Here is a 27,843-nt window from a genome sequence, read left to right as displayed (position 1 = left end):
CCTCCCACCTTCAGTGTCACCACAAACCTGGGTAGGTTCCATTGTAGATATAGGGTGGACAAGCTGTAGGTAGAACAGGTAAACACAGGTAGATGGAATCACTGTATAGTTTACTCAGGTATATTGAGCCGAGTTGGTATTGAAAACTCAGCGAGATAGATCCCAGGTATTCGGTGTTCGTCAGGTGTATAGACTAGCTAAGCTTTGTGTGCATGAGATGTGTATTGACCGGGTATTACACAGGGTACGTACCGCGAAACGTAGAGTGCTATTTGACAGCGTACTGTTTCCGCTGAACCGTGTCACATGGTTAAAGAACATTTGTAATGGAATTCATTTGATGGAGTGAAAGCATAACGGTAAAGATTATCATGCATTAGGTTTTGTCGTCGCGAGCGGACCGTAGATTAGTGGATTTGACCCGAGGTATTAGTGTTTTGGCTTGTTAGTTAGTGGACTATTTAGCCTGGTATTTATGTGTGTATTGGGTTATTAGCTTTACTTCTATGGTTTCCCATGTATCGCACACATGACAGTGTGGTGTCACAGGATCTTTGGAATTTTAAATATTGCCGTGTCCAACATTAATGGTTCACATTGGTAGAAAATGACAGCAGTGTTAATCAGAAGCTAAAAGGAATGAAAACTTGTGTGGTGGACAAGTTATTATGATCACCAAGGAAATTTGTTTTTGTTTCATAAAGACTTGATATTTTTTCTATGTGTTTGTAATTAAAGAGGATTTAAACAACAACTACCATTACTTGATGTAAAGTATCTGCAGTCTGATGTGATTTTCAAGAGAGAAAAAAATTGAATTTGAAAGGAAAAATATCACTTCGGTTTTTATGACAGTTGAACTTCAAGTATAATTGTGTAAAGTGCCTTATCGGAAGATTATTATAAAGTGCCTTACTGGAAGGAAAATAATATATTAAAGTGCCTTATTTGCTGGATTACCTATCGCTGAAATTAAGGAATATTGTCATTACTCGGCCATATTTGTGAGAGGAAAATGACCAGCTGATATGGAGTACTGATGCAGTGTTGAGGCCGCCTAACACATGGGGAAAAGTGCCAGTCTTATTTGTGGAAGGTGGGTACATATTCCTCAGGTGTAATTTGTCATTGATGTACAGAGGGATCGGATTAGACAGGTTTGATAGTGACACGTTATTGACTTTATTGAGTAGTCATTAAAGCTGTACACTTTTTCTCTACCTCTTACAAAGTTAGTGATGAATAAAGTAAAGTTTGAAAAGTATTGTCAGATCACACAGGCTATTACTAAACACACTCTGGTTTCATCAACCTTCCTTAACTTATAAATGCTTTAATTCCTAAAGTTAAGGATTATTGATATTATAACTGGGGTCAAAAATGTGGAATGAAGTACTGGATTGTGAATGTGTGAAGATGACAAACTTATAACTCTTCCGTAGAGTCAGATGTCAGTATCGCAGGTAAAAAAATCAAATTGTTCAGTGAAGACAGGTGGTCAGAATACACAGGTGACAACCTGTAAGTTTACAGTAAGGACAGGTGGTCAGAATATACAGGTGACAACTCGTTAGTTTACAGTAAGGACAGGTGGTCAGAATATACAGGTGACAACTCGTTAGTTTACAGTAAGGACAGGTGGTCAGAATATACAGGTGACAACCCGTTAGTTTACAGTAAGGACAGGTGCAATACACAGGTGACAACCCGTTAGTTTACAGTAAGGACAGGTGCAATACACAGGTGACAACCTGTTAGTTTACAGTAAGGACAGGTGGTCAGAATATACAGGTGACAATCCGTTTGTTAACAGTAAGGACAGGTGCAATACACAGGTGACAACCCGTTAGTTTATAGTAAGGACAGGTGGTCGGAATACACAGGTGAAAACTTGTTAGTTTACAGTAAGGACAGGTGGTCGGAAAGTAGAATGGTTAACACATACAGTAGGTGGCCATGATTATATATAAAGAATGGTTAACACATACAGTAGGTGGCCATGATTATATATAAAGAATGGTTAATATAAAGTTTGTACGTGAGGAAGTCTCAATATGTCCTTTATTACACACCTATCTCACTAGATACGCAGACTGTCATTTAGAACGGTTTGCCGGATGTACTGATCAAACCAGATTTAACCTTTATGGTTAAAATGTTTGGGTCAAGTCTCCCGGTTATCTGTGTGATTACACAAGATCCTTCAAGATCACTTCAACTCTTGAAATGAGATAACGCTTTAGGTCATCCTTTGTTGATAAGTCACCAAAATCCAGAGGAAAAAGTTTTCACCAGTGGGTCCCTGTGTAGAATTAATCGGGTAGAAAAGTTTAAATCTTGTAATGAATGTTTTATTAAACATCATACAGTTGAGATATTTCCTAGTTAAGCTCTCTCATCATTTGTCATGTAGAGTTAAGATGATAAGAAACGGTTGGCAGTATCTAAATACGGAGTACCTGTAAATGATATAGAGGGAGCCATTGGTGCGAAGTCAGCAGAATGAAATCAAGAGCATAATTTTATTGAGGTTCAGTGAGTATATACTCCACAGAATAAGTAATCAGGGATGATAAGAAATATTTCTGTCAGTAAATGGCCAGATTTACCATATTGAATAGTGCTTTAGTCCATTGTGACTGTCCAATATGGCAGGTGGCTTTGTCATATAACACTTCACATGTTTCTTACACATGGTTTACATACATCTGTCCTTAAAGTCCAGCTTCACAAATAGTTAAAGACTGGTTAGCCTATATTATGTGATCAGGTGGGATGTCACCATATTGTGTCCAGTTGTGGCATTTCAGTATGATGACACTATACATGTCTGTCAGTGGCACCATCTATGGATACAATACATGTGTCCATCAGTGGCACCATCTGTAGACACTATACATGTGTCCATCAGTGGCGCCATCTGTGGATACTATACATGTGTACATCAGTGATGCCATCATCTGTAGACACTATACATGTGTTCATCAGTGGCGCCATCTGTAGACACTATACATACATGTGTCCATCAGTGGCGCCATCTGTAGACACTATACATGTGTCCATCAGTGGCGCCATCTGTAGACACTATACATGTGTCCATCAGTGGTGCCATCTGTAGACACTGTACATACATTCTCATTTGACCCTGTCAGTTTCAAGGGAAAATACCAAATAACTCAACAGTTGCAAATATGCATGAGTTATGTCTATTTTAATACAGTAGAAAACTCGAACATAAATATGATAGAAAATTGTGTTAAAGTGTAACTTAGATATTGGAGGATCAAGTCAAGCATTTAATATGAAGACTGCAAAAAGAAATGATGAAGTGCTGACTTATGACTGATGTTTGTATAACCTGATATGTAATGTGTGAAGAGTCTTCACAAAGACTTCTTCACAATATTAAACCTGAAAAAGATTGTGATGATTTGAAATGTATTTTCATTTCAACAAATTTTATTATACAAGATGTTATAGTACAAAGGGATTTGACAACAGGCTTTGCCTATATCAGTCTTCTCCCACATAAATGACATTTTGATAAAGTAATTGAACAATAGAACTATATAATTAGGGTTATTTGTAACACTTACACATACACTCATACACTCATACACACATCATTGTAATAATTTAAGTAGTCATTCATAGTTTAATGGAATAATTTATAGTTAAAAAGTATCAAAAAATGTATCAATATATATAGACTGTCTGAGGTATGGGGGCTGTCTTTCTGTCAGACAATACAGCGTTTACTGGTACAGCTGAGAACAAGAGATCATCTCAGTAGTTTTCAATGTGAAAAGCGAGGCCATTTTATATAAAAGTTTAGGATTTCGAGGGGGTCTTATACTGGGGTAGAGTGAATCCTTCTGATTGTCTGTGTTCCTGCCTTACTAGGTTTGATAGAATAGTATGTACAAAATCATAAATTATCGACTAACATTTCAAAGTTGGTAACATTAAATACACAGCATTTGGAAATGTGACGTAATCGTAAATGATGATAATATTTTACAACTCAAGAAACATTACGGAAGTGTACAAACAAAAAAATGTTATTATAGAAAATGGAAGTTGACTCTGTGAGAGAATCTGAAAACTTGTTCCCTCAAGCGTTTTGAATCCGGAAATCGATGTGGATCTATATAGTAGTGATGTTTAGTCTTCCAGTCAGACTTGGATACAGGGTCACTGAGCTGTGACAGTCCTCGGTCAGGTGTGACAGCCATGGTTACCAACCATCCTTTTTATAAGCGTAATAATACTGACTGGTATAAAACATAGACGTATCAGTTGTAAAAAGTGACAGGAAACCTAAACATTTGTTATAATATGTTTAAGCTGGAATGGTGATGATAAAGATATAATTTATATATGTCAGGAGTTTTTGTTTTGACTCTGAATTATATCTAGGATCAAATATTCAGAATAATGTGTGTTTCCTACACGAGAAACAATTACCATCCATCATACGAGTACATATCTGGGTGTATGGACTACCAGTACTGTGGTGTATAGAAATATGGTATTGATCGAGATGGAGACATCTATTGTGTATTTCATCAAGTTTCCAGGATAAATATCTGTCCTTTTGTCTCGCCTAACGTCCTTTGGTTGTCATGAAGGCTATTAAAAGGCTGCCATTGGCAAGGCTACATTTGGAATGACATTATTTGGACCTGTCAAGAGTCGTGAAGACCATGTTACAATGTCATTGCATTAGTTTTCAGCCCCGGGTTAAACATTTGATTGATCTTTCTGAGATGTGTGAGAAATCTGTATTAAAGACACCATGTATGTAACACAACAAATAGTTCTGTTATGTCATCACTGCTGTGTAGATTCATTTGGACACACATTGGTGTGTTGAGCAAGAGAGGACACGTATACAGCAAAGTATATAACACATACAAATATTGAAGTATTGGACACGGTCAAATGATTTTGAACGAGTCAATCAACTCTAGTCTGGGCATTGGTCATCCATGTTGTAAATCTTTGTGTTATATAAGGCTTTAATTAATACTCTTGGTTATGCAGCAAAAAAAAAAATGGAATACTGTTATTCTCTTGGAATCATCTCTTCTGAATTGTTGCATTATCGTACTCTTCCTGAAATACTGATATTGTGGAATTAATATTGAATTGAACATTAGCCATCTTATATACCATTTATATTGTTGAATTATCTCCCCATATTAGTCCCTACCGGTTGCACTGTAGGTTTCCTGCCCCTCTGTCCGTCCCTCTGTCCATCCATCCACTCAGTTTTTCTGCACTATTCTCAGCCTTACTTCAAGGTATGTTGGTGAAGGTTGGTATGTAACTGCAGTATGAGGAGTTACAGATCAAGTTTGAGTTTCGGGGTTTTTGGGTCAAGGTCAAGGTCACTGTTACTATTTTTAACAGGGGGCCAGTAGGGGACATATATTGCTTTAGCAATACTCTTGGAATGCTTGTTATCTGTATAGTTGAGATATTATCAATGTATTTCTGTATACATTGATATCTCCAATATATTTTGTTAGAAGAACAAATTTGACAAATTTGAAAATCTTTAAAAAAGAAAGAAAAAAAGGAGATAACTATTCCACCAAGGTAATATACATCCTTAAGCTTTTCTGAGATTTATTGGCCAGAACACAGGTGTTTTACAAAGACTGTAGGCAGTAAGTGTAACAGAGTATATTTAATGATAGAGTTGATCATTGAATGTCTAGCTATTCGGTATTGTTATACTTGTATGTTTAAATGTCCGTGAGGAAAAGTCTCGTATTTTGTAACGTTTAGTGGATTAGTGGCAAAAAGGGATCCATTGTTAATGTAATTAATTGTTCCTTTGTGTGACGATCAAGATCAGCTTGAGTTTCTTTGTTAGAGAAATAAACCCGAGTTATTGTAGTCCTATATTTTCAGACAGAGTTCACGAATTTAATATCATGACCAGTTGATCCGGCCAGAAAAAATGAAGTATTGTTTTGTCAATTTCAATTTTAACTGACGTCGGCTTAAATGAATAGTGAATTTAAAGGGTCTTGGTTTTATACTGATTGTACAACGATGAAAAAATATCAAAATACAATACTACGGAGTTTATCTTGTTTCTCTCAGTTGAATGGATTGAAAATATTTCTGATTTGACATGGTAAATGGTGTGTTATGATGTGTTTGTTGAGAATAATTGGATATTGTGACCATAGAAGAAATAATATTGATGAAATTCACGATAAAATTAGCATGAAAACCCTTGAAGAGAATCTATTGTTTGGTCCGACCCCAGTCTCAATCACCGTAATATCTTACAATTATACGCAAACACCCTTTCCATATTCTGCTACAAGGAATCAAGTTAGGTTTAGAAATGTTTACCTGTGGTAACTTGTATGTTGCTGGATAAGGGAGAACTATTGTCTTAATGACACAGACAAAACTACTAGGTATGGCAATATTATTGCTTGTATTTCAACAATTCTTAACCCCAATCTTTGATCAAAGTGTCAAAATGATATTTGTGATAGGTGGGGAGGGTTTATCTCCCTAACACATCAGTGCCCTGTAGTGTTAATGTGTTAAGACAATTTATCTACTGTTCGCTAGATTGGCCAGATATCTGCTGAATTAGAATTATTCCTGACAATTATAAAATATGGTAAAAGAGGCATGAGAACCTGCAACCCATCACCAGTAGCTTGACATGGACCAGTCCAGATCTAAGGACTGGGGAGTCCATTGATAAATTTTAGGAGAGGGAAGGTTGGTTATTATTGGACTGGAATATTTCGCACCTAAATCTACAACTGTTAGTATTGTAAAGTTATAATAATGTTTAGAGATAGGTATCTGTGTGTAGTAGTCCTTCACTAAGGGTAGCTTCAGTGTAGTTCTATACACATGTAAGATTGTCCTGTGTTTCAAGTCTGAATGGGATCACAACAAGAAGTTGGTCAAGATATATATTGATAGGTATTGGCAAACTTAGATTCCCAATGTTGTATTGCTGGATATTAATAGCAAATGTATGTAACACAAATTTTGGGTCTCCAATTGGCAAATGTGTATTTTCAATAATATATATAAATCCCCTGAAGAGCGGCAGAATGTAGCCGCGAAAGTACTAGGGAGACAGCAGATCTGTGTTTGGCTTTTTATTTTATTATACTGTAAATGATATATTATATATCTAGTTATCAATTGGAACATATTGGCATAAATAGGGTCTTCAGTTAGCAGATATATTTTCAAAGATGTACTTGCAATTTTGCTAGGTCTCAACTTTACGAAAGCAACTTTTCAAAATTGTTTTTCTAGGTAGTGGCAAATTGAGTTTTCATTTGGCAATTAAGGGTTTTCAAATTCATGACTAGGTATTTGTAAATATTGAGTTTCCAATAGGCAAATAGGGGTTTTCAAATTTATTACTTAGCATTGGCAATTGGCAGATAGGGGTTCTTAAGTTGTGTTGGTAACCAATGACAAATATGGAGAAAAAAAGTATTTGAACTATTGAATTTTATTATTATCAATGTTTTCAGTTGATAGATATCGGTTCTCTAAATTGTGATGCTTAATTACAATGGCAAGTATGGAGTCCCCAATTGGCAAGTTATTTGAACCTTTGAGTTGTATTGCCAGGTATATAGAGGATATCTAAGTGTCTTCAGTAATACCAAATATATTTCACGAGTGGGGCTAATATTTTGATATTTTTCACTCGTGCGCACGAGTGAAAAATATCAAAATATTAGCCCCACTCGTGAAATATATTTGGTATTACTGAAGACACTGTTAGATATTCTGTTTATTACATTTTTTATCAACGAAGAACCTATCCTGTATGCTAACTAGGCCTACAGTTCCCTAAAAAAGTAGTCCCCCCTGTCCAGGTGCTGACATATATGTCAGGCTTTCTGATTGGTCAATTATTTTGGTATTTTCTAATCATTAATTTGATTGGTCAAATCAGCAAAAGTGATATTTTTCACTAGTGAAAAATATCACTTTTATAGAATGAATATTTTTTGATATTTCACTGGGAAAAATGTAATAAAGGAAGGTATTGGGTCTCCAATATATATACCACTCAGTACAGAGACAAAGAAGGCCATCAGGTCGTATTGGTAAATGTGATTTGATACGTAATGTGTTCCCCATATGTTGTGTCTCTTGTGGTATAATCCAAGCTATTTAAATATTGAAATATTGACCAAATCCCACTGACGTCCCACTGATGTAATCTGACCACCAGTGACATGGGTAGGTTTCTGGACTGTGTCTGATATTTGTAGGTTTTATATCTATGGTTTCATTGGAAGCATTTACAGTACCCATGTATGGGACATAGAGCTTTATCTGCTTTAAAAAAAAATCTGCATTTATTCTCATAAATCTGCCCCCCAACCCAAGTATTTAAGTTTGAGGAGGGCTTATTTTTTACTTTCAGTTAATTTGTTATTTCAAAATTGATGGTTCTGCAAAAATAAAGAAAGGGGCTGATTTGTGGTTAAATATGGTAAAAGGTTGCAGTTTTGATTTATTATTTTCAACAAATTGATACGTGATCATTTAATATTAAGAATTCTTGTTAAAAGTTAATGTATTGGAAAAGTTTTCCTGTATCCTCAGTCATTTGAATCCACGTATCGTATTAAATTTACCTAACTGGCTCATCAGTAATGTCCTGGCTTCTTACAAAGGATAATTGGATGTTGATTAACATGGGTGGTGTGGAGATCTCTTTGTACCCAGGCTGGTTATATCCATCTTGTGTAATTAACTCACGGCCTTATTTGGTGGTAATCATCAGTTTCAAAGTCTTTATCAACCTCTGTACAAATCATTAAACAGGAGTGCTAGATTTCTTGCAGAACTGATGGATGGCACGGAAAAATTAGACAATTCTGTATTACTGAACATTCCAGGATGAATTTGTGAGCCAACAATGAATCTATAGAAAGTTAGATATAGACATATAATTCAGTTAAATTTTAGCAGTAAGAAAATGCCAGGTTATATATGTAAGTTGACAATAATTGACGACCCTCGTCAGAGATGTGATCAATTATGAAGTGAGTCGTCATTCTAGAGTCGTCATTCTAGTTACCTGTCTGGTGACAATTATTTCCTGTTACTATAGTAACCAACCACCTGTATAATTTAGACTACAGCTATTGCCATGGTGAGAAGCCAAATCTTAATAATTTACTTAAGGCATATCGTAAAATTGTCTTCCTCACGATGTTAACCCTAGTATATATAGCAAATCTTGACCTGCAGGATTATTAGGGAATAAACTATTTAATATTTTCTAATTGGTAACTTATATTATGTTTAAATTTCATGATTTGTCAGTTCAAATTTTAAGGAAAATAATCTTGAACATCTTCATTGATAAAAACTTTGTTGTGGGAGTTCAACACATCTTGCAAGACAACAAAAAAGCATTTGTCAGCATTTTTTTTACTTAACTACAAAAGATTGGGTAGGCTTATTGCAGACAAGGTATACAAGGTATACTTGTCAGGCTTCCTGTCAGGCGAGTCCCTCTAATTAAATCTAATGCAAGGGTATGTATGGTCAGGCAGTCAATTATTTAGAGATAATATACCTTAAATAGGAATATTTCGTATGTGTCACTGTTAAAACTGTAAAATAAACTCAGGATCAAGTTTAAGTAGATCTACCATTTCCTTTTGTATTTCCTATAACCGGGGAAGAATAGACTTCAATTGACTACAGAGTCGACACATATTTTATACATGTATGCTCCCCGCAACCGTTCCGCTTCACTGAATCCCTGTTGTGTTCTAGAACAGGTATATATATGTCAAACTCAATAACTCTGTGAAAATACTGATCATTAAAATATAATGGGTATTGTGTCATTTGTATTTGGGTGCATGTAGATATATTGTAGGTCGTATGTCCTGTGGTTTAGTCTTATCCCGTTTCTAGTATATTTTTGTCCCCAATAACTTTACTGGTTTTAATTCCGAGCTAATAGAAAGTAAATTTTTCATAACAATTATCAGTTAGATAACTTATATTGATTAAGGAAGAACATTTTATCATAACAATTAACAGTTAGATAAATAATATTAAGGAAGAATTTTTTTCATAACTATTAATATTTAGATAACTTATATCAAGGAAGGATTTTTTTATAACAATTAACAGTTAGATAACTTAATCTCTCTTGCTTTCCTGGAAACATACATTAATAAATACTCAGGATGGAAGTGTCCTGTTGGTCTGCAATGTGGTAGAAACCCAGAGTTGTCGGAGGAAACTAATGGACAATGAGATAATGGACAATGAGACTTTCTTACAATGAACAGACTTGATACAAATTTCTGCTGATTATAAAGTAAATGAAAATCCTCGATTATGGCTCAACTTTATTTAAAATCCTTTTATGAGTTTTGAATATAATGAGCCTTGAAAATAAATACCTGTCAATTATCATACCTTTCAGTAAATACTTCCATGTGCTGTTAGAAATATCATTCATAAGATAATTCCCTGTTGACTATTTATTTCAGAAATTAATTAGCTCTTCAAGTTGGTCTGGAGCAAAACATAATAAAAATATTACTGTTGTCCCTGAGTGATATAAACGTCTATTGTGATGGTGGAGACAATAGTCTGTATACAAAGACTTACATTCACATATAGACTTGCATTAAAAACATTAATTAGACCACATCCTTTACGTACATCATGAACAATTTGTAAATAATAGAAATGGGAAAGTATTTTTTATACAAGTAACTAATATAGTATGTTAATTAGGCACTGGGCTGATTGTAGCTGTAGATAACTATCTCAAGGGTACTTCATTACCACCAAAGGTATTGTGTCTCCAGCCCTGCAGGTATACAGGAACTACAACCCACATATATTTTCTAACCTAATTTATAACATATTGAAGTCTATCAACTTCTTTGTGCAGGTCTTGTAAGATCAGATTACCTATTGATAAATCAGAATATTGTCTAGTCGGCCACAATCAGAACCACAGTAGAAAACCTCAGATTGGACATTTTAATTATTTATGATCTGTTACAATTTAAGAAATATTGAGTAATCCATGGAACCCTGTCGTATGGCCAGTCTACTGCCACCAAGCAGACAGATTACGATATCCTGGTGTTTTACAAGTGTTTAAATCTATTCTTTATTTACTTTTTGATGTATCAATAATCTGCAAGGTCTGGTTCAGTTTCATTCCAGACCAAAGCTCTTTTTTGTTTTATACGAGAAAAAAAAAAAGAAAAAAAAGTAATGAACAGCTTTTGTTAATGCTGATAAAATAGTGGGTTGATCTCTATCAGTATTTGATAAGGATATCTACCTTAAAAAGGAATGAACAAGTGGTGTATATCAAGGCTGTAAAAAATAACTTCCTGAGTTTCAAAGTCTAATCCTCCAGAAGTGATAAACACATTATGACTTAAATGGATCAAGTAGACAATGGTAACACTGATGTAATGTAGGGCTTAGGTTTGTTAGATCGAATCTTCAAGCCAGACAAGGACTTCCTCTTTCATAAGGTCAGTACATTCATGTAAATATATCTGGCCTTTAGGACCCTGTGAGGTAATTAACATTCAATTATTGGGAGGCATCCATAATATAACTTTAGTTTTGTTTATTTATAGCAAAAACATCACATTTTTTCGTTTCTTTTAATATGTATATTTAGAACACAGAAATGCTTTTTTGTAGGTATCTAATGTAAGTATATGGACTGACGATTTATCTGAGATGTCAATCTCGGTTAGAACTGTTTTTACACTATAGTTTCATTTCATGCAAGATTATCAAACCTGCTGTCAAAGAATGTCCGACTTTAATGAGCCTGCATGTTGTTAGCCACAATTGAAAATTATTTTGAGGAATTTCGTCAGTCTCTTTTAAAGGGAAGCAAATTAAGATACTGTTGATGTTAAAACAACCCTATCTCAGAAAAAATATACAGTGAGCCTGATCTTTTTTGGTGTTATGTTGATTGATATTAAACTTATAGCCAATCATTTAATATTTTCAAATTATAGTATATGATGTGTTATGGCACTCTGATGGAAGGTTTTTAACCTTCCACATGCTTAAGACTTTGAATACAGTTTCTCCAGAGAATCTTTCTCAGTTACTTCCACCATTTATGAAAAGCATAAGCTATGAGTCATTATGGGAAACTGTCCTTCGTGAAGCTTCTAAAGTGGAAAATTCCTGAATGGTAGGGGTAAAAAATACTGAATTACAATTTGTCCATTGTTAATTTCAATTTGTCCATTGTTAATTTTGTATATATGACATTAAATGCAAATCATATAAGAGTCGTAGACATATTGGAAGGTGATTGCATATGTTCCAGAGAAGGATTGTCCAGAAAAAAAAAACAAATTGCAAATTTTGTCAAAAAGAAATGGGGCACTTCCTTTGTCAATTCATAATAGGCCTTTTAGTTATTCTTCCAGAAAGGTCAAAAGAATATTTTTTAAATTCATTACCACAAATTATTTGTTTGACGTCATATTGTATAGAGTTTAAATCATTAAAATACCACGGGTATTGAGGATAATACCCCCCTAGTAGACAACACTTAAAAAAAGTTTGATCTAAAATGGATTGGAACTTGACAAGTCAAATCTAATACAAGTACTACCTATAAATGTGATCAATGTGAGTACAATATACACCTACCTGTCATCTACCTATAACCCTACAGGTAGATCTACAAAGGTTGGGATAATATTGTATTTGAAGTTGTCTTTTTCAGAGTGTAATGTTACTGAGAGAATGTTTATTGCTTGTTAATTAGTCTGAAATCGGTGATAAAATGTGGCCTTTAGATTTTGTCTACAAGGAGGGTTATTGGCAGGTACTGTAGAAAAGCTGTATCTACATAGGATGTATCTGGAACTTGATCTGGTGTCCTGAAAATATTGTGGATAAACATAAATTAAGATTTTAAACGTATTCTTCATTTTGTATTACATTAAAAGGTCTACTTTGCCGTCTTCTTATTTTATGGCAAATTTTGGATTTGTCTTGTCAGATATGAAAAACTGAAATTTATTGGATTCATATACCTATGAACTGCAGGTTTGATCTGATACCAATAGATTTAAAATCATAATACGACCATTAAACCTAGTATAACCTGGATGTTACTGCCACCAACTTTTAAGCACCATTACCAGATATGTAGTGAAAATTACAAACTTCCACCAACTCTTAAGCACCATAACCAGATATATAGTGAAAATTACAAAAATACGTTTGACATGTCATGATTTGGATATTACTATATGCAGAATCAAAAGAATTTTTGCTGTTGTGACTTAATTAATTTCTGTTTGATATCTGTTATTCTCATATCAACTCTGATCACTTATACTGCCATAGTGATCTGAGATATCGTTGTATGAATAAATGGGTCACGACTAGACTGTCAAATATATGCTCTACCTACTACCTAGAGATACTTGGACCAGTATTCATGAAAACAGCATGGAATCTACTCAACCCAACTTCCTTTAAACTTCTTTAAATCATGAAATATTGTTTTAAAAGATAACCTAGCATCAGATGAATATCTCACTTGGCATTCTGAAATTCTACCTAGCATCAGATGAATATCTCACTTGGCATTCTGAAATTCCACCTAGCATCAGATGAATATCTCACTTGGCATTCTGAAATTCCTTCAAATTATTGAAAAAATCATCCAGATATCATATAAGATTTATGGCTAAAAATGTATTTCAGTTTCAGCACAATGTGTGTATTTACACGAGAATGGGTACAGTTCATTTAATGCATAGTGTTAGAAAATAGTATATAATCTAACTGGATGTTATTTTAGATTTGTGCTGATTTCCTGTATTTAGAAAATGTTAAAATGAGCAGTTGCATTTCATGACAATGTGGTGTTCAAGTGCGGGGAAATTATCATCGAATATGATAGAAGGATTTTCAAGTCAATAGTCGGGTATACAGATCAGAATTGATTTATTTCATAATAATCAAAGCTTCCATGTGATCATCGAACATCCAACAAAGAATTTTCTGAGGCATTCAATGACATGTTTTCCTCAACAACCTGTCAATTTGCTATTTTGATGTATTGAATTTGTGTGAAGTTGTTTGTCAACTTTGTCATATTCATTGCCAGGTTGGAAAGGGCCATTTCAGTATGGCACATGTTTTTCATGTCATGGACGTTTGATAAAATATATCCTCCATCCTTGAAAACTTGATCTTGTAATGGTTGGTTTATAAAAATGCCAAACTCGTCAAAAATTAATTTCATAACAATCAATTTGTAAGACCTGTCAGAAGTTTAAAAGTCGGCTGACTTTATGATGTATGATAATAGTGGTTTGTGTCACCTGTATTGTGTGGTGGATTGTCATGAGCACTTGGAATAACTGTAACATACATGTGAGATTGCCACAGGACGTGTGTGATAATGACTAAGTTGTCACTGAAATGGAGAGGAGTAATTTGGATATGAAATATTTCACAGTTCTTCCAATATCTTGGTTTCGATCAAATTCATTTGATAACTATTTCTTATAGGTGTGAGAGTAGTGATAATGTTGTTTACCTATAAACAATGATACACACTTTTTAAAAGCTTTCTTTTTGTATGGCCAACCCTTGAAATTAATCCAAATCCAATAAGACCTCATAAGATTTTAAAAAGAAAATTGAATTCCGCTTGTGAAGGGTGATAAATTAATAAAATCAAGACATTTGTAAGCAATGAGTTTTGAATTTATATTGGAATGGCAATATGAGCCATTCATTTCTTTGTCAGAACCGAAAAATATGATCCATTCCATGTAATTGTGGTTGTATTGAGGTAAAGTTTTTGTATTGAGGTCACTGTGTGATGGTGTTTACATTAGATATATCAACTGTTCCTGCTGTATAAAGACACGTGTGTTTACCTAATAGGTCACCCTGGTATATAAACAAAGGTTGGTACTGCTCTTGTATCTCCCATAAAATGAATCCTGATTTTGGTTTTACCAATTCAGGCCGAACGTCACCTCACATAACTCGTACCTGGACCAATATTTACCTGTAAACTTCAGTGTCACCATGTGTTCAGAATGTACACAGAGAATTATAGATTATTGGTGTTTCCTTGTAACAATTTCAGAATGACTGGGAACATTGAATACACTAGGGCATATTTTTTCTGATCATATTGTCAAGGCCTTTACTTCAGTTAGATAATTCTGTAAATATTTGATAGTAAACATTTGGATATAGCTGAAGAGAGCTCCATATTGATTGCTAATAATTGAATATGGACACATATTTACCATGCTGATGGCTCAGAATTTTGAATGGCCATTTGTGATATTTACTTGTAAGCTGTATATGCATCCAACTTGTATGCACTCTCTCAACTTGTATAGTGCCCTCAGTGCTGGTGGTTCTTGACTTGTATGTGCCCTTTGTGCTGATGGCTCTCAACTTGTATAGTACCCTCAGTGCTGGTGGTTCTTGACTTGTATGTGCCCTTTGTGCTGATGGTTCTCAACTTGTATAGTGCCCTCAGTGCTGGTGGTTCTTGACTTGTATGTGCCCTCAGTGCTGGTGGTTCTCAACTTGTATGTGCCCTCAGTGCTGGTGGTTCTCAACATGTATAGTGCCCTCTGTGCTAATGGCTCTCAACTTGTATTGTGCCCTCTGTGCTGATGGTTCTCAACTTGTATGTGCCCTCAGTGCTGGTGGTTCTCAACTTGTATGTGCCCTCAGTGCTGATGGTTCTCAACTTGTATGTGCCCTCTGTGCTGATGGTTCTCAACTTGTATGTGCCCTCAGTGCTGGTGGTTCTCAACATGTATAGTGCCCTCTGTGCTAATGGCTCTCAACTTGTATTGTGCCCTCTGTGCTGATGGTTCTCAACTTGTATTGTGCCCTCTGTGCTGATGGTTCTCAACTTGTATTATGCCCTCTGTGCTGATGGTTCTCAACTTGTATAGTGGCCTCTGTGCTGGTGGCTCTCACTTTTATTGCGCATCATAACATTCAAAATGTAAGAAACACTTCAAATATTTGTTGAAATTTAAATGTCTTTTGTTAACATTCTAAAGATATTTGTACAGAAACTTCTGGTGTTATTTTTTTTTCAGGTTTTGTTGACAAGAACTACTTAACAATGTAAAGTTAAAGTTTTTAGTAGAATCCAATATCAGAATTTAATCCGGACTACTCAAACCCCTTAACTAACTGTTTGATGTTTTGGTGTTTAATTTTCAAGGCCAGGTAATGTTTCCTGTGAATCTTTTTATATAAACTTGTTTTATCTTAATTAAAAATGTCATGTGGTGACAAAGTTGTCCATGACTATTAGCAATCTGTGTCTAAGTAGTGTCTGTATCTTAAAGGTTTGATGTAATTATATACAGAAATGAAAATGCAAAAATAAAGATGAAGTAATTACTTCATTTTGATGTTATTGGAGAGAACAGAGAAACTGCTGACTACATAAGGAATCCAGTATTAAGTCTACTAATCAGAGAAGCTATTTATGATTGTTATATTTGAAGGTATCAACATTTCATTTTACATCTGTTTATTTACTAGCTCTGCCCGACCTCATTACTCTAAAGAATGTTTTTATTGTTTTCCACAAGTGTAGCATATATGTGTAGTTAAAGGTGGTCAATGACACTGTCTACAGGGTTGTCCCATTCCTCCATTACTGTGTAATAGTAGTCATATTTGTATGTGGGAGTTGTCTCCCCTTAAATGTCTATATTAATGGTATTGACCTGCAGTGGGAGTTACCTCCCCTTAGGCATCATTACAACAGTTAATCAATGGTAAACATATATGTGAAACGAGGAAATATAGCAGACATATTTATAAAAACACTTATGTTGTGATAACATGAAACTAATGTAGGAAATATTGTTTTTGTTTATTAAACTGATATGAATATTAGAATTGTAATCTTTTGAATTTGTATGTTATGATGGGTGATATTGATCAACAGTTGTAAAAGACGTAAATGTTGACATAAAGCTGGTTATAAGGTTCCTATTTAATGGTAACTGTTAGTCTGATGAGGAATCGATACATTACTATAGGGATAGCTATTTACCTGTACTGGAACACCTGGGGGATTGTCTAATGAGCAAGTTAGCGGAGAAATTGTATCAATATTCACCTGGTAAGAGTTTCCATATGTTTGATTAGAAAAATCTGGACATGGTTATCATGTAAAGTGTTTCTATATCTGTACAATGACGTCCTGTTGGATGTTGTTGGAGTGAGTAATGAGAGAAATTAATAATAAAAAAAATATTGTGAAAAGAAGGTTATAAAAATAAATAGGTAAATAATAAATATTTTGTAATAAGAATTTTGTATTTGATATTGTTTAGATATGAATTAAGGTACCATATGTGTTATTGAATATGTATGTATATTATCCTTGGGATTGGAAGGGAGGGATGACCTGAAGTCGAAACCTAAACAGGAGATAATTACTGACTGGGGCAGGGGGATAGGCTTCCTGTTCACTGGTAGGTTTTGTAAGCTTTCAATCTGTCAAACTCTGATCTACCATGGACAAAATACAGGTTTCCTTACATCAAAGCACTTCACATATGTTTTGCCTCTGAAGATAAGATTGATTGTTAAGGCCAATCCTATTTCTTCCCTCACCACAAAACATAAATAGCAATAATTTGGGGATTGGTGATACGATTCCAGGTGCTATATTCAATTTCAAATTTATTAACTTTCCATTACGCAAGATGATTCATTTTCTGTAGGTGTTATTTAGTTATTTCTTGATTGAACAGCTTCTCTCGACTCACGTCAGAGTTGGCGGCGTATGTTATACCATAGGTCAGGCAATGTTTTGTAATGATACATATATGTATGAGATAAATTGGATTTTTTGTCAATATTGATAAAACAATGAAGCTGGTTTGTTGGTTAATATTACTGATGATAATGATTAACAAATAAACGGTACACTTATGCCACAGGTCGTTAGTACAGAGGGTAGCCGAGAGTAATACCACGGGGTTAATTAATCAAGGTTTATTGAAATTACGAACACCCTAGAGGATTAGTGATGGAGGCAGCCTCTGGAGTGTGTAGTATTGGCGCCATTACTGTACTGGGTTGGTCCATTTCACTATACACTACAGTACCCACTGTGATCTGTCTCCACGATATCTACTCTGCCTCCTACAACAACAGTATTGATCAACATGCTTACCATTTAACTAATGCATTCCTCTGTAAAACTGTTGTTTTTTCCCTGTGTATAGGATCAACTCTAGATCATTCAAGATTCAGGATGCATGTTTGATGAACCAGCGGCCTCCATAGGTCACATTTATTGAGTCATGATGTGTAAACCTTCGTTTCTATGTCATTGAAATAAACAGTTAGCATAACAGGGGTCTAAAGAAGTTGTGAAAGACAGATAATGACTACAGTGGTGAACGAGTTATGAGGGCTTGACATACTCGTAGGCTGAGGGACAAGATATATAGGAGTCTCTCTATCGTAACTGGTGAAGGGCAGTCGAGATGTTTGCAGAGCTAGCAGTAGGAGAATGATGTCATATGTAGCGGCTTCCTCTAGTCCTGATATTCATTATCATAGTCCAATGATACAGTCAGGTTTCCATTCATAGCAAAGCATATCAGATGTGCAATAGCTGTTTGACATGGATCTTCATTGAAATATTTTTATCAAAAAAAACTGTGACATTATGAAGATTGAAGACAATTCTGTGGGTATTTTGTTCCTTCTCCTGGATTTAAAGCCATTTTGATTCTATAAGGAGAGTACTGGAACAGAAAAAACAATTTGTACTAGTCTGTTGGAATATTGATAGATTTAAAATTCAGTCAAAAAAAACTTCCTGTTGCTAAATTGGAAGAAAGACAATTTGAAAATTAACACTGGGAGCAGTGAGGTGGAATGCCGAGGAGGTTATATTGATTAAGAGATCGCATTGCCGATTTATTCCAATTTGTTCTTGCTTTTCATTGGATTGTGATATCAACGTAACAATATCAAATCTTCAGGATTAGTTTTGCTACTGTATGCTTGATATGTATCCTGGGTAAAAGGATTGCATACTCACTTCAGAAAAAATATGTTAAATTTGTGTTCCTAGAACTGAAAACAGAGAGTGAGGATAATGTTAAATTTGTGTTCCTAGAACTGAAAACAGAGAGTGAGGATAATGTCAGTGACATTTACGTTCTTTATGATGACCGAGGCTGATTTTGGATCAGCAATTTTTCATATTTTGTTGGGATTGATTAACAGATCATGGTGTGTCATATAGTAATCATGGTAATAGAATGTACACACTAGTGGAAGTTTAGATAAATTTGGATACAACATATGCCTCATTTATTGTTACCATGGAGACAGGATTTTGCTGCTCACATCATATTTCCTTGGGAATCATGTGACTTGAATTTGTGGAACAAGCTGTTAACTTCATGTTTCACCGTTTTTCAGTGTTTGGAATACTTTTGATATATGCGGTGAATTCAAAATTTGTAGACCTGTGTAATTTTTGTGTTGTCATGGATAAACGATACCTTCATCTGATTGGTCAGTACCTTGATGCTGTGCCGCGTGTAAACATCATACAGATTTTGCGTTGCATGCGATGTCAACAATCCGAAACTGATGGGTAATGTCCTCAGCCTTTTAACACTGTAATGTTTTAATCTGCTTTCCATTGCTTTTCCATCAGGAACCTAACACATTCAGGTGTACTATGAGATAAAATATAGTTAGGGTGTTTTCAGTTGCTTTAAGAGTAAATTAACTCCTCCTCAAATGTATTGCTTTTGTGAAATTTCTTTAAATATGTTGACATAATTATTTTCATTGGCATGACATCAAGTGTTTGTCCTTTTAGTCAGTCTGAATCTGTATTATAACATAGGGTTATGCTTCATGTTTGTTGTGCATTATTACATAGATTCATAAAATATGTATGAATTCATTTTTAAAGTGTATTACAACAATATCTGAAAGGTCACTACACCCTATATTTATCCCAGTTTCCACCCAAGTGGAGGTCAAGAATTTTTCAAAAAATGTCCAGGTGCCAAACTTTTGTGAATTAATGTTTTCATGTGAACCTGGGATTTCGCTACAAATTTCGTCATAAAAAAACCAACAACATAAAAACCTGTAAATGCTTTTTAACTCTTTCAGTACCGTTGTCGACTATAGTCGACATAAAAATGTGCTCCCTCTTCCCGTTGTCGACTATAGTCGACATGATTTCCAGCTCTGTCTTCCCCGCTGTCGACTATAGTCGACAGACTAAGTTGACGTTATTAAAGTTTGATTTGTTGACAGCATCAACTGATAAATAAAATTACCAAATGCAATGCTATATAAAATGTGTTCAAAGCTTTTGAAACAAACACTTTGGTTGATAAATAAATTTTTATTTCGTTTGTTTTACGTGTTTTTTCGGTCATAGTCATAGTTGATATTTTCTCATTATGTTCTTAATGTAAACAATATGGCGGCTTGCTACATTTGCATTTTAGATATCAGAGTCTAGGACGTTTCAGAGTGAGACATTCTGATCTAGATCTTATTTTGTTAAATATTTCTTAATCATGTACAAAGATTACACTAACCTTTCTGTTTCTATATGAAAATAACAACACACCAAAAATGCACATGTAGTCTGCCATTTTGTTTAAACTTCCGGGGGCGAGCCTAATAACTACTTCCGGTACGGAATCCGGAAAGAACACAAAGTACGGAAAGAGTTAATATTCTATTAAAATGATGTGTCATGGTGACTTTCACATTGGGTAAACTATTGTTCTTTATCAAGCTAAATCCCTAACAGTATAGACAATAAGAAAACTATGGTCACTTACTCCTGAATATGGGATGAATTATCTCCCCTGTTATCAGCATGGAAGAAGTTCATCACAGAGGTCAACATCCCACAGAGGTCGTTGTAATATGATTATAACACATTTTTATATTTTCAAAAGTTTGTGTGATACACTTTATAATGTGTTGTATCTATATAAATGATTTTGGAGATGTTTTATTTCAGTAAATTAATGCATTAAAATGCTTGGAGACTACAATATTATATATGTATACAGTATTACATTAATGTTAGGTGTTGCTCTAAGGAATGTTAATGTATAGAAATTGTCAGTATTTTTATAAAAATGTATTTTTTGTTCTTACAGCGATGGTGGTTTCCTTACTCACAATGCAAATAAAGATACATATCCTCAACCCATCCCTACAAAAAACGTCAACTTCCCGTCTGTGGGGGGAGACAACCAAATCAAAGATATTCCTAATCATACGGATCCCGACAACCAGCTTCCTGCGTACAATGATTACTTGGTGAGTACAATTTTTTTTTGTCAATCTTTGTACCGAGTACAAATCAGTGAGATATTTCACTATACGAGGTTATGGTGTCATTTATCATCTTTTTGTCCCTTATGTACAAGTGTCCTTATACAGAAGTGTCTGTTACACTTACATCAGTTGTATACAGGTGTTCTGTATACACAGGTGTTGCTTGTTAAGGTATCCTTTATATAGGAATGTCCATTTTACACAGGTGTCCACTTTATATAATTGTATGTTATATATACAGATGTCCAATGTCCTTATATAGAGATGTCCATTTTACACAGGTGTCCTATATATAATTGACTGTTATACAGATGTCCAATGTCCTTATATACAGGTGTCCATTTTACACAGGTGTCCACTATATAATTGACTGTTATACAGATGTCCAATGTCCTTATATAGAGATGTCCATTTTACACAGGTGTCCTTTATATAATTGACTGTTATACAGATGTCCAATGTCATTTGTAGGTCATTTATGAAGTATCAATTGTCATATGTGCACATACTTTTATATTTACCAAAGAGTTGTTATACACGAGTGTCATTTATAGACAAATGGTCTTTATACACGAGTGTCATTTATATACAAGTGTCATTTATATACAAGATGTATTTATAGACAAATGGTCTTTATACACAAGTGTCATTTATATACAAGATGTATTTATAGACAAATGGTTTTTATACACAAGTGTCATTTATATACAGATGTATTTATAGACAAATAGTCTTTATACACAGGTGTCCTATGTAGAAATTTCTGTTTCAAAACAAGTATCCTTTATACACAGGTGTCATTGAAGTGTGCTAATTAGTATAATGACCAATTGCCCATAACTGGAATCATAACTTCACCAAGATTATAAGTCTGCAAGAGATGTTAAAGATGAATCAAAATATGGAATAATGCTGTTATACTCTATAGATAATCAAAATATGGAGTAATGCTGGTATGTTCTATAAAGAATGCCTACTCTTTGGTTGACTTTACTTTAAAAGCTGACATTCTGTAGTTGACTTTGGGTGTAGAAGCTGACATTCTAAAGTTGACTTTGGTGTAGAAGTTGACATTCTGTAGTTGACTTTAGTGTAGAAGTTGACATTCTGTAGTTGACTTTAGTATAGAAGTTGACATTCTGTAGTTGACTTTAGTATAGAAGTTGACATTCTGTAGTTGACTTTGGTGTAGAAGTTGACATTCTGTAGTTGACTTTAGTATAGAAGATGACATTCTGTAGTTGACTTTGTTGTAGAAGCTGACATTCTGAAGTTGACTTTAGTATAGAAGCTGACATTCTGTAGTTGACTTTAGTGTAGAAGCTGACATTCTGTAGTTGAGTTTGGTGTAGAAGTTGACATTCTGTAGTTGACTTTGTTGTAGAAGCTGACATTCTGTAGTTGACTTTAGTATAGAAGCTGACATTCTGTAGTTGACTTTGGTGTAGAAGTTGACATTCTGTAGTTGACTTTGGTGTAGAAGTTGACATTCTGTAGTTGACTTTGGTGTAGAAGTTGACATTCTGTAGTTGACTTTAGTATAGAAGTTGACATTCTGTAGTTGACTTTAGTATAGAAGTTGACATTCTGTAGTTGACTTTAGTGTAGAAGCTGACATTCTGTAGTTGACTTTGGTGTAGAAGCTGACATTCTGTAGTTGACTTTGGTGTAGAAGCTCACATTCTGTAGTTGACTTTAGTATAGAAGTTGACATTCTGTAGTTGACTTTGGTGTAGAAGCTGACATTCTGTAGTTGACTTTGGTGTAGAAGTTGACATTCTGTAGTTGACTTTAGTGTAGAAGTTGACATTCTGTAGTTGACTTTAGTATAGAAGTTGACATTCTGTAGTTGACTTTAGTATAGAAGTTGACATTCTGTAGTTGACTTTGGTGTAGAAGTTGACATTCTGTAGTTGACTTTAGTATAGAAGATGACATTCTGTAGTTGACTTTGTTGTAGAAGCTGACATTCTGAAGTTGACTTTAGTATAGAAGCTGACATTCTGTAGTTGACTTTAGTGTAGAAGCTGACATTCTGTAGTTGAGTTTGGTGTAGAAGTTGACATTCTGTAGTTGACTTTGTTGTAGAAGCTGACATTCTGTAGTTGACTTTAGTATAGAAGCTGACATTCTGTAGTTGACTTTGGTGTAGAAGTTGACATTCTGTAGTTGACTTTGGTGTAGAAGTTGACATTCTGTAGTTGACTTTGGTGTAGAAGTTGACATTCTGTAGTTGACTTTAGTATAGAAGTTGACATTCTGTAGTTGACTTGGTGTAGAAGCTGACATTCTGTAGTTGACTTTGGTGTAGAAGCTGACATTCTGTAGTTGACTTTAGTATAGAAGCTGACATTCTGTAGTTGACTTTGGTGTAGAAGTTGACATTCTGTAGTTGACTTTGGTGTAGAAGTTGACATTCTGTAGTTGACTTTAGTGTAGAAGTTGACATTCTGTAGCTGACTTTAGTTTAAAAGCTGACATTCTGTAATTGACTTTAGTATAGAAGCTGACATTCTGAAGTTGACTTTAGTGTAGAAGCTGACATTCTGTGTTTAGGACCCACCATACATGATTCCTGTTTCTTCGTACCAGTGACGGAAATTCTGGGTAATTTGGTTTGTTTGACTGACCTCTCATTATCCTCATAGCACTGTGTTTTCTCCTTCATTCAGATCGTAAAATAGATGAGGTTAAAACATTGGAGTTTGATGGTAATTACACCTTCCTTTTTATCAACCCAACCTCATCCACTGATGACTTGTTTACTGGCTCCGTTCGGAGAATTTCATCTCGGGATTTCTGCCAGCAAATGATCTGGTTGGAAGTCTTAGAATACCAATATCGCGGAAGCTTCCTTCTAAAATAAAACAGTCATACTCAAGTTGTTTAGCCAGCGTCTTTAATGACTTTCTCTCAGAGAAGACATAATGGTAATTGGTCATGATATGTTGGGTCCATTGTCTGATGTGCAAATGAGAACAATAATCAGGGGAATGTATCAGTACAATTGCTAGCTAGACTTGTTACCATAGTTACTGCAGAAGTTCATCCATATCGAAGATGGAAAAATATTTCATTTTTCTGATCATTTGCTCAGTTATCTTTTCAAATGAGAACTTTAAACGGTCGAAAGTCACATCAATACTGTCCCCCTTGAAAATTGAAAAATCTGTGCTGTTTTAGTGAATAATAATCTTATCTTCAAGAAAATTAAAAATTGTAAATCAAATTGGCTTACTCACAAAAATGCTGTATATAATTTTGCATCTTGTTGTGCATATAAGCTGCTTTATCACAAACACAATTCATCATTTTAGAACTAGTTTCACTCTTAATTTTTCTGAATAATGTAAACCTAATCATGCTATTTATGGCCTGTTTTAATGCAGGCTCACAAAAGGGAATGGAAAATTCAGCAGTTATCTCCCTTGTCAATCCTCTTCAGGATTGAAGGCTTATTTTTGGCTACATTGGATATAGTGATTTATTTCCCATCAAACTGTCTCTATGAAACCTCATTAGGAAGGCGACAATATTTATGTCTCTAAATATCCTGCAGATATATAATCAATAGGATTTGTCTGGCCAGAATTTCTTGTCACAGGGTACTGAATATATCAATATAGCATTACTGTTACGAATGATGAAAAAAGTCCAAAAAATGTGGGATCCTTAATGAGAAATAAAATATTGTTTTAAAGTAAAATTTAATGAGAATACAATACCCTTATATACAGTTTTGAATATGTGTAATTTTTATTTTTTTATTATTTATTTATTTATTTTTAATTTTTCAAATGAAAAATTCCAATTGTGGAATTTCATTTTCTTTTTCCACTGTCCAAAATGGAAGCTGAGATGAAGACTTTAAATCATATAAATTTTATTAGTAAATGAAGAAAATATCAGTAAAATATGAAACATCACTAATATGTTGAAAGATAAATATGAAGACTAAATATATACATATACAGATATATTTACTCAACAGTAAAGACAGTATACATGATAGTGTTCTCGATTTTGAATAACCCTTTCGTTCAGTAGGCAAAAAATGTGAGACAAGGCGAAAAATTCATGTGTTTGGCTTTACTATAGATTAATCCAAGAAAGTGGAATGCTTTGACAGTTTTCCGTTAAGAAATATATATCAGAATCAATAGTTTCTTCACAAGGGAGTAGCCGTAGGCCGGAAAGCTAAGAAATGGTTTACATATATATACTAAATGAATACAGACGCCCTGGGGACTAGTCAGACACACTATGGCTGCTTGTAATGGCAGGAGGACTTTTATAGCAAATCACGGCACTCTCTTGTTCAGATTCTTCTTGTAATATCTCGGAGGGACGTGGGTGTGAAATGGATTTCACTTTCGCTCCATTATGATTTGGTCCCTTGTTAGGAAACAAACGTTTGTGAAATTAAAGACAGTTTATCCAAAAATGCAGTTATGGCAGAATTAAGGTTCTTTATTCCGTGTTTGTCAAGTTTGTCAATATAATGGATTGAAAATTTGAATTCAAGCTTGTGGGAGTTTTCCTTGGAATGTTACACTTAAGATAGATCCTTCAAGGATGCAAAAGTTCTTTCAGATTCAAACCATATACTGTATAGGTAGTGTCCATATTGTAATTAATGCTTAACATTCAAACTTCATAATAGAAATTGAATATTGTATTAACTGCAGTGCTTCATGATTTATGTAAGAAATATATTTGATCAGAATGAAAGGAAGAGGAATGAGCCAATAGTAGCTGAATGTATAAACAAATTACTTTCATAAAAGTTAATAACAATTTGCTAAGCTAATTTTCTTTGTACGGTAATTAAGTTTTATTCAAGGGAGATTAATAATTTGGTCTTGTTCCATTGATTATTGGCCAACGACATAGGCATTACATACCAGCTGAGTGGCATTACATACCAGCTGATAGGCATGTAGACGGAAGTATTCTGAAAGGTACTATCAAAGAGGAGGTAACTATTGCTGGAAAAATGATTGTGGGTGTTTGATAAGTAGGAGATAGAGAAACACAACGGATAAACCTGTCAGATCAATATCTCACATTTTATATTAGGCATACATAGATATCAAGGAAGTTTATAGATTTGAAACAAATGCACAAAATTAAATTGTATTGAAAACAGTATTTTCAAACTTTAAAAATCTTGGAGATTTTCTTGTAACAAATTTTTTTTTGTCCAAGGTAGAAAATTTAACCTTTTTTTTCCTGCATCTGGAGTGTATTCAGCAATTAATGTATTATTAAAATCATGTATAACAAAAAAATCAGTAACAGGGGAGGGGAGGTAACTGTGTAAGTCTTGTAAAAGTGGACCGAGTTGTTACCTACATTTCAGAGTGGGTAAAGATATAAGCCACAACAGAACGTTTCTTTTATTATTTTTATATCATATGAGGTAGTTTTAACATTTGTTTGGAGTTCTACTGTAATTGTTTTTCTTAATTTGTCTCTGACTTTGTTGTTTCTCTGTTGTTTTACGTTTGTTCCTGGTTTTACCACTGTTTATCTGTGCTAGAGTTATACCGTTGTTTCTCTGTAGAGTAGACATTTGTTAGAATTTAACTGTTTCCATGTCCGAGGTTTACCATTGTTTCTCTGTAGAGTTAAACCTTTGTTAGAATTTAACTGTTTCCATGTCCGAGGTTTACCGTTGTTTCTCTGTAGAGTTAAACCTTTGTTAGAATTTAACTTTTTCTATGTTTGAGGTTTACCGTTGTTTCTCTGTAGAGTTAAACCTTAATGTTAGAATCTGTTGTTTCTCTGTAGAGTTAAACCTTTGTGAGAATCTGTTTCTATGTTTGAGGTTTACTGTTGTTTCTCTGTAAAGTTAAACCTTTGTTAGAATCTAACTTTTTCTATGTTTGAGGTTTACTGTTGCTTCTCTGTAGAGTTTAACCTTTGTTAGAATCTGTTGTTTCTCTGTAGAGTTAAACCTTTGTTAGAATCTGTTGTTTCTCTGTAGAGTTAAACCTTTGTTAGAATCTGTTGTTTCTCTGTAGAGCTAAACCTTTGTTAGAATCTGTTGTTTCTCTGTAGAGTTAAACCTTTGTTAGAATCTGTTGTTTCTCCTCTGTAGAGCTAAACCTTTGTTAGAATCTGTTGTTTCTCTGTAGAGTTAAACCTTTGTTAGAATCTGTTGTTTCTCTGTAGAGTTAAACCTTTGTTAGAATCTGTTGTTTCTCTGTAGAGTTAAACCTTTGTTAGAATCAAACTGTTTCTATAATCAAAGTTTACTGTTATTTTTCAGTGGAGGTAAATCTTTGTTAGCATTTTGTCATATCTATATTTGAGGTTTATCGTTGTTTCTTTAATGTTAAACCTTTCAGAGCTTTACTGTTGTATTTTTACGTTGTTTGGCACCAAGTATTGATCCCTGTACAA

General features: G+C 34.3%; 1 protein-coding gene across 1 annotated transcript in view; it reads left to right on the top strand.

Annotated features, from left to right (window-relative positions):
* Positions 1-298: 298 nt before the first annotated feature.
* The window catches only part of LOC117344145 (tyrosine-protein phosphatase non-receptor type 4-like), a 67,376-nt gene continuing 39,831 nt past the window's right edge, over positions 299-27,843 (top strand). Inside the window, exons 1-2 of the mRNA XM_033906796.1 lie at positions 299-1,096; positions 21,255-21,417. Coding sequence (XP_033762687.1) covers positions 1,065-1,096; positions 21,255-21,417 — 195 coding nt within the window. The 5' untranslated portion in view covers positions 299-1,064. The remainder of the gene's footprint in view (positions 1,097-21,254; positions 21,418-27,843) is intronic.

Source organism: Pecten maximus, chromosome 15 (assembly GCF_902652985.1).
Source record: "Pecten maximus chromosome 15, xPecMax1.1, whole genome shotgun sequence".
Lineage (NCBI taxonomy): Eukaryota > Metazoa > Mollusca > Bivalvia > Pectinida > Pectinidae > Pecten > Pecten maximus.
The sequence above is the reverse complement of the archived record's forward strand: the minus strand, read 5'-3'. Positions and strand labels throughout refer to the sequence as shown.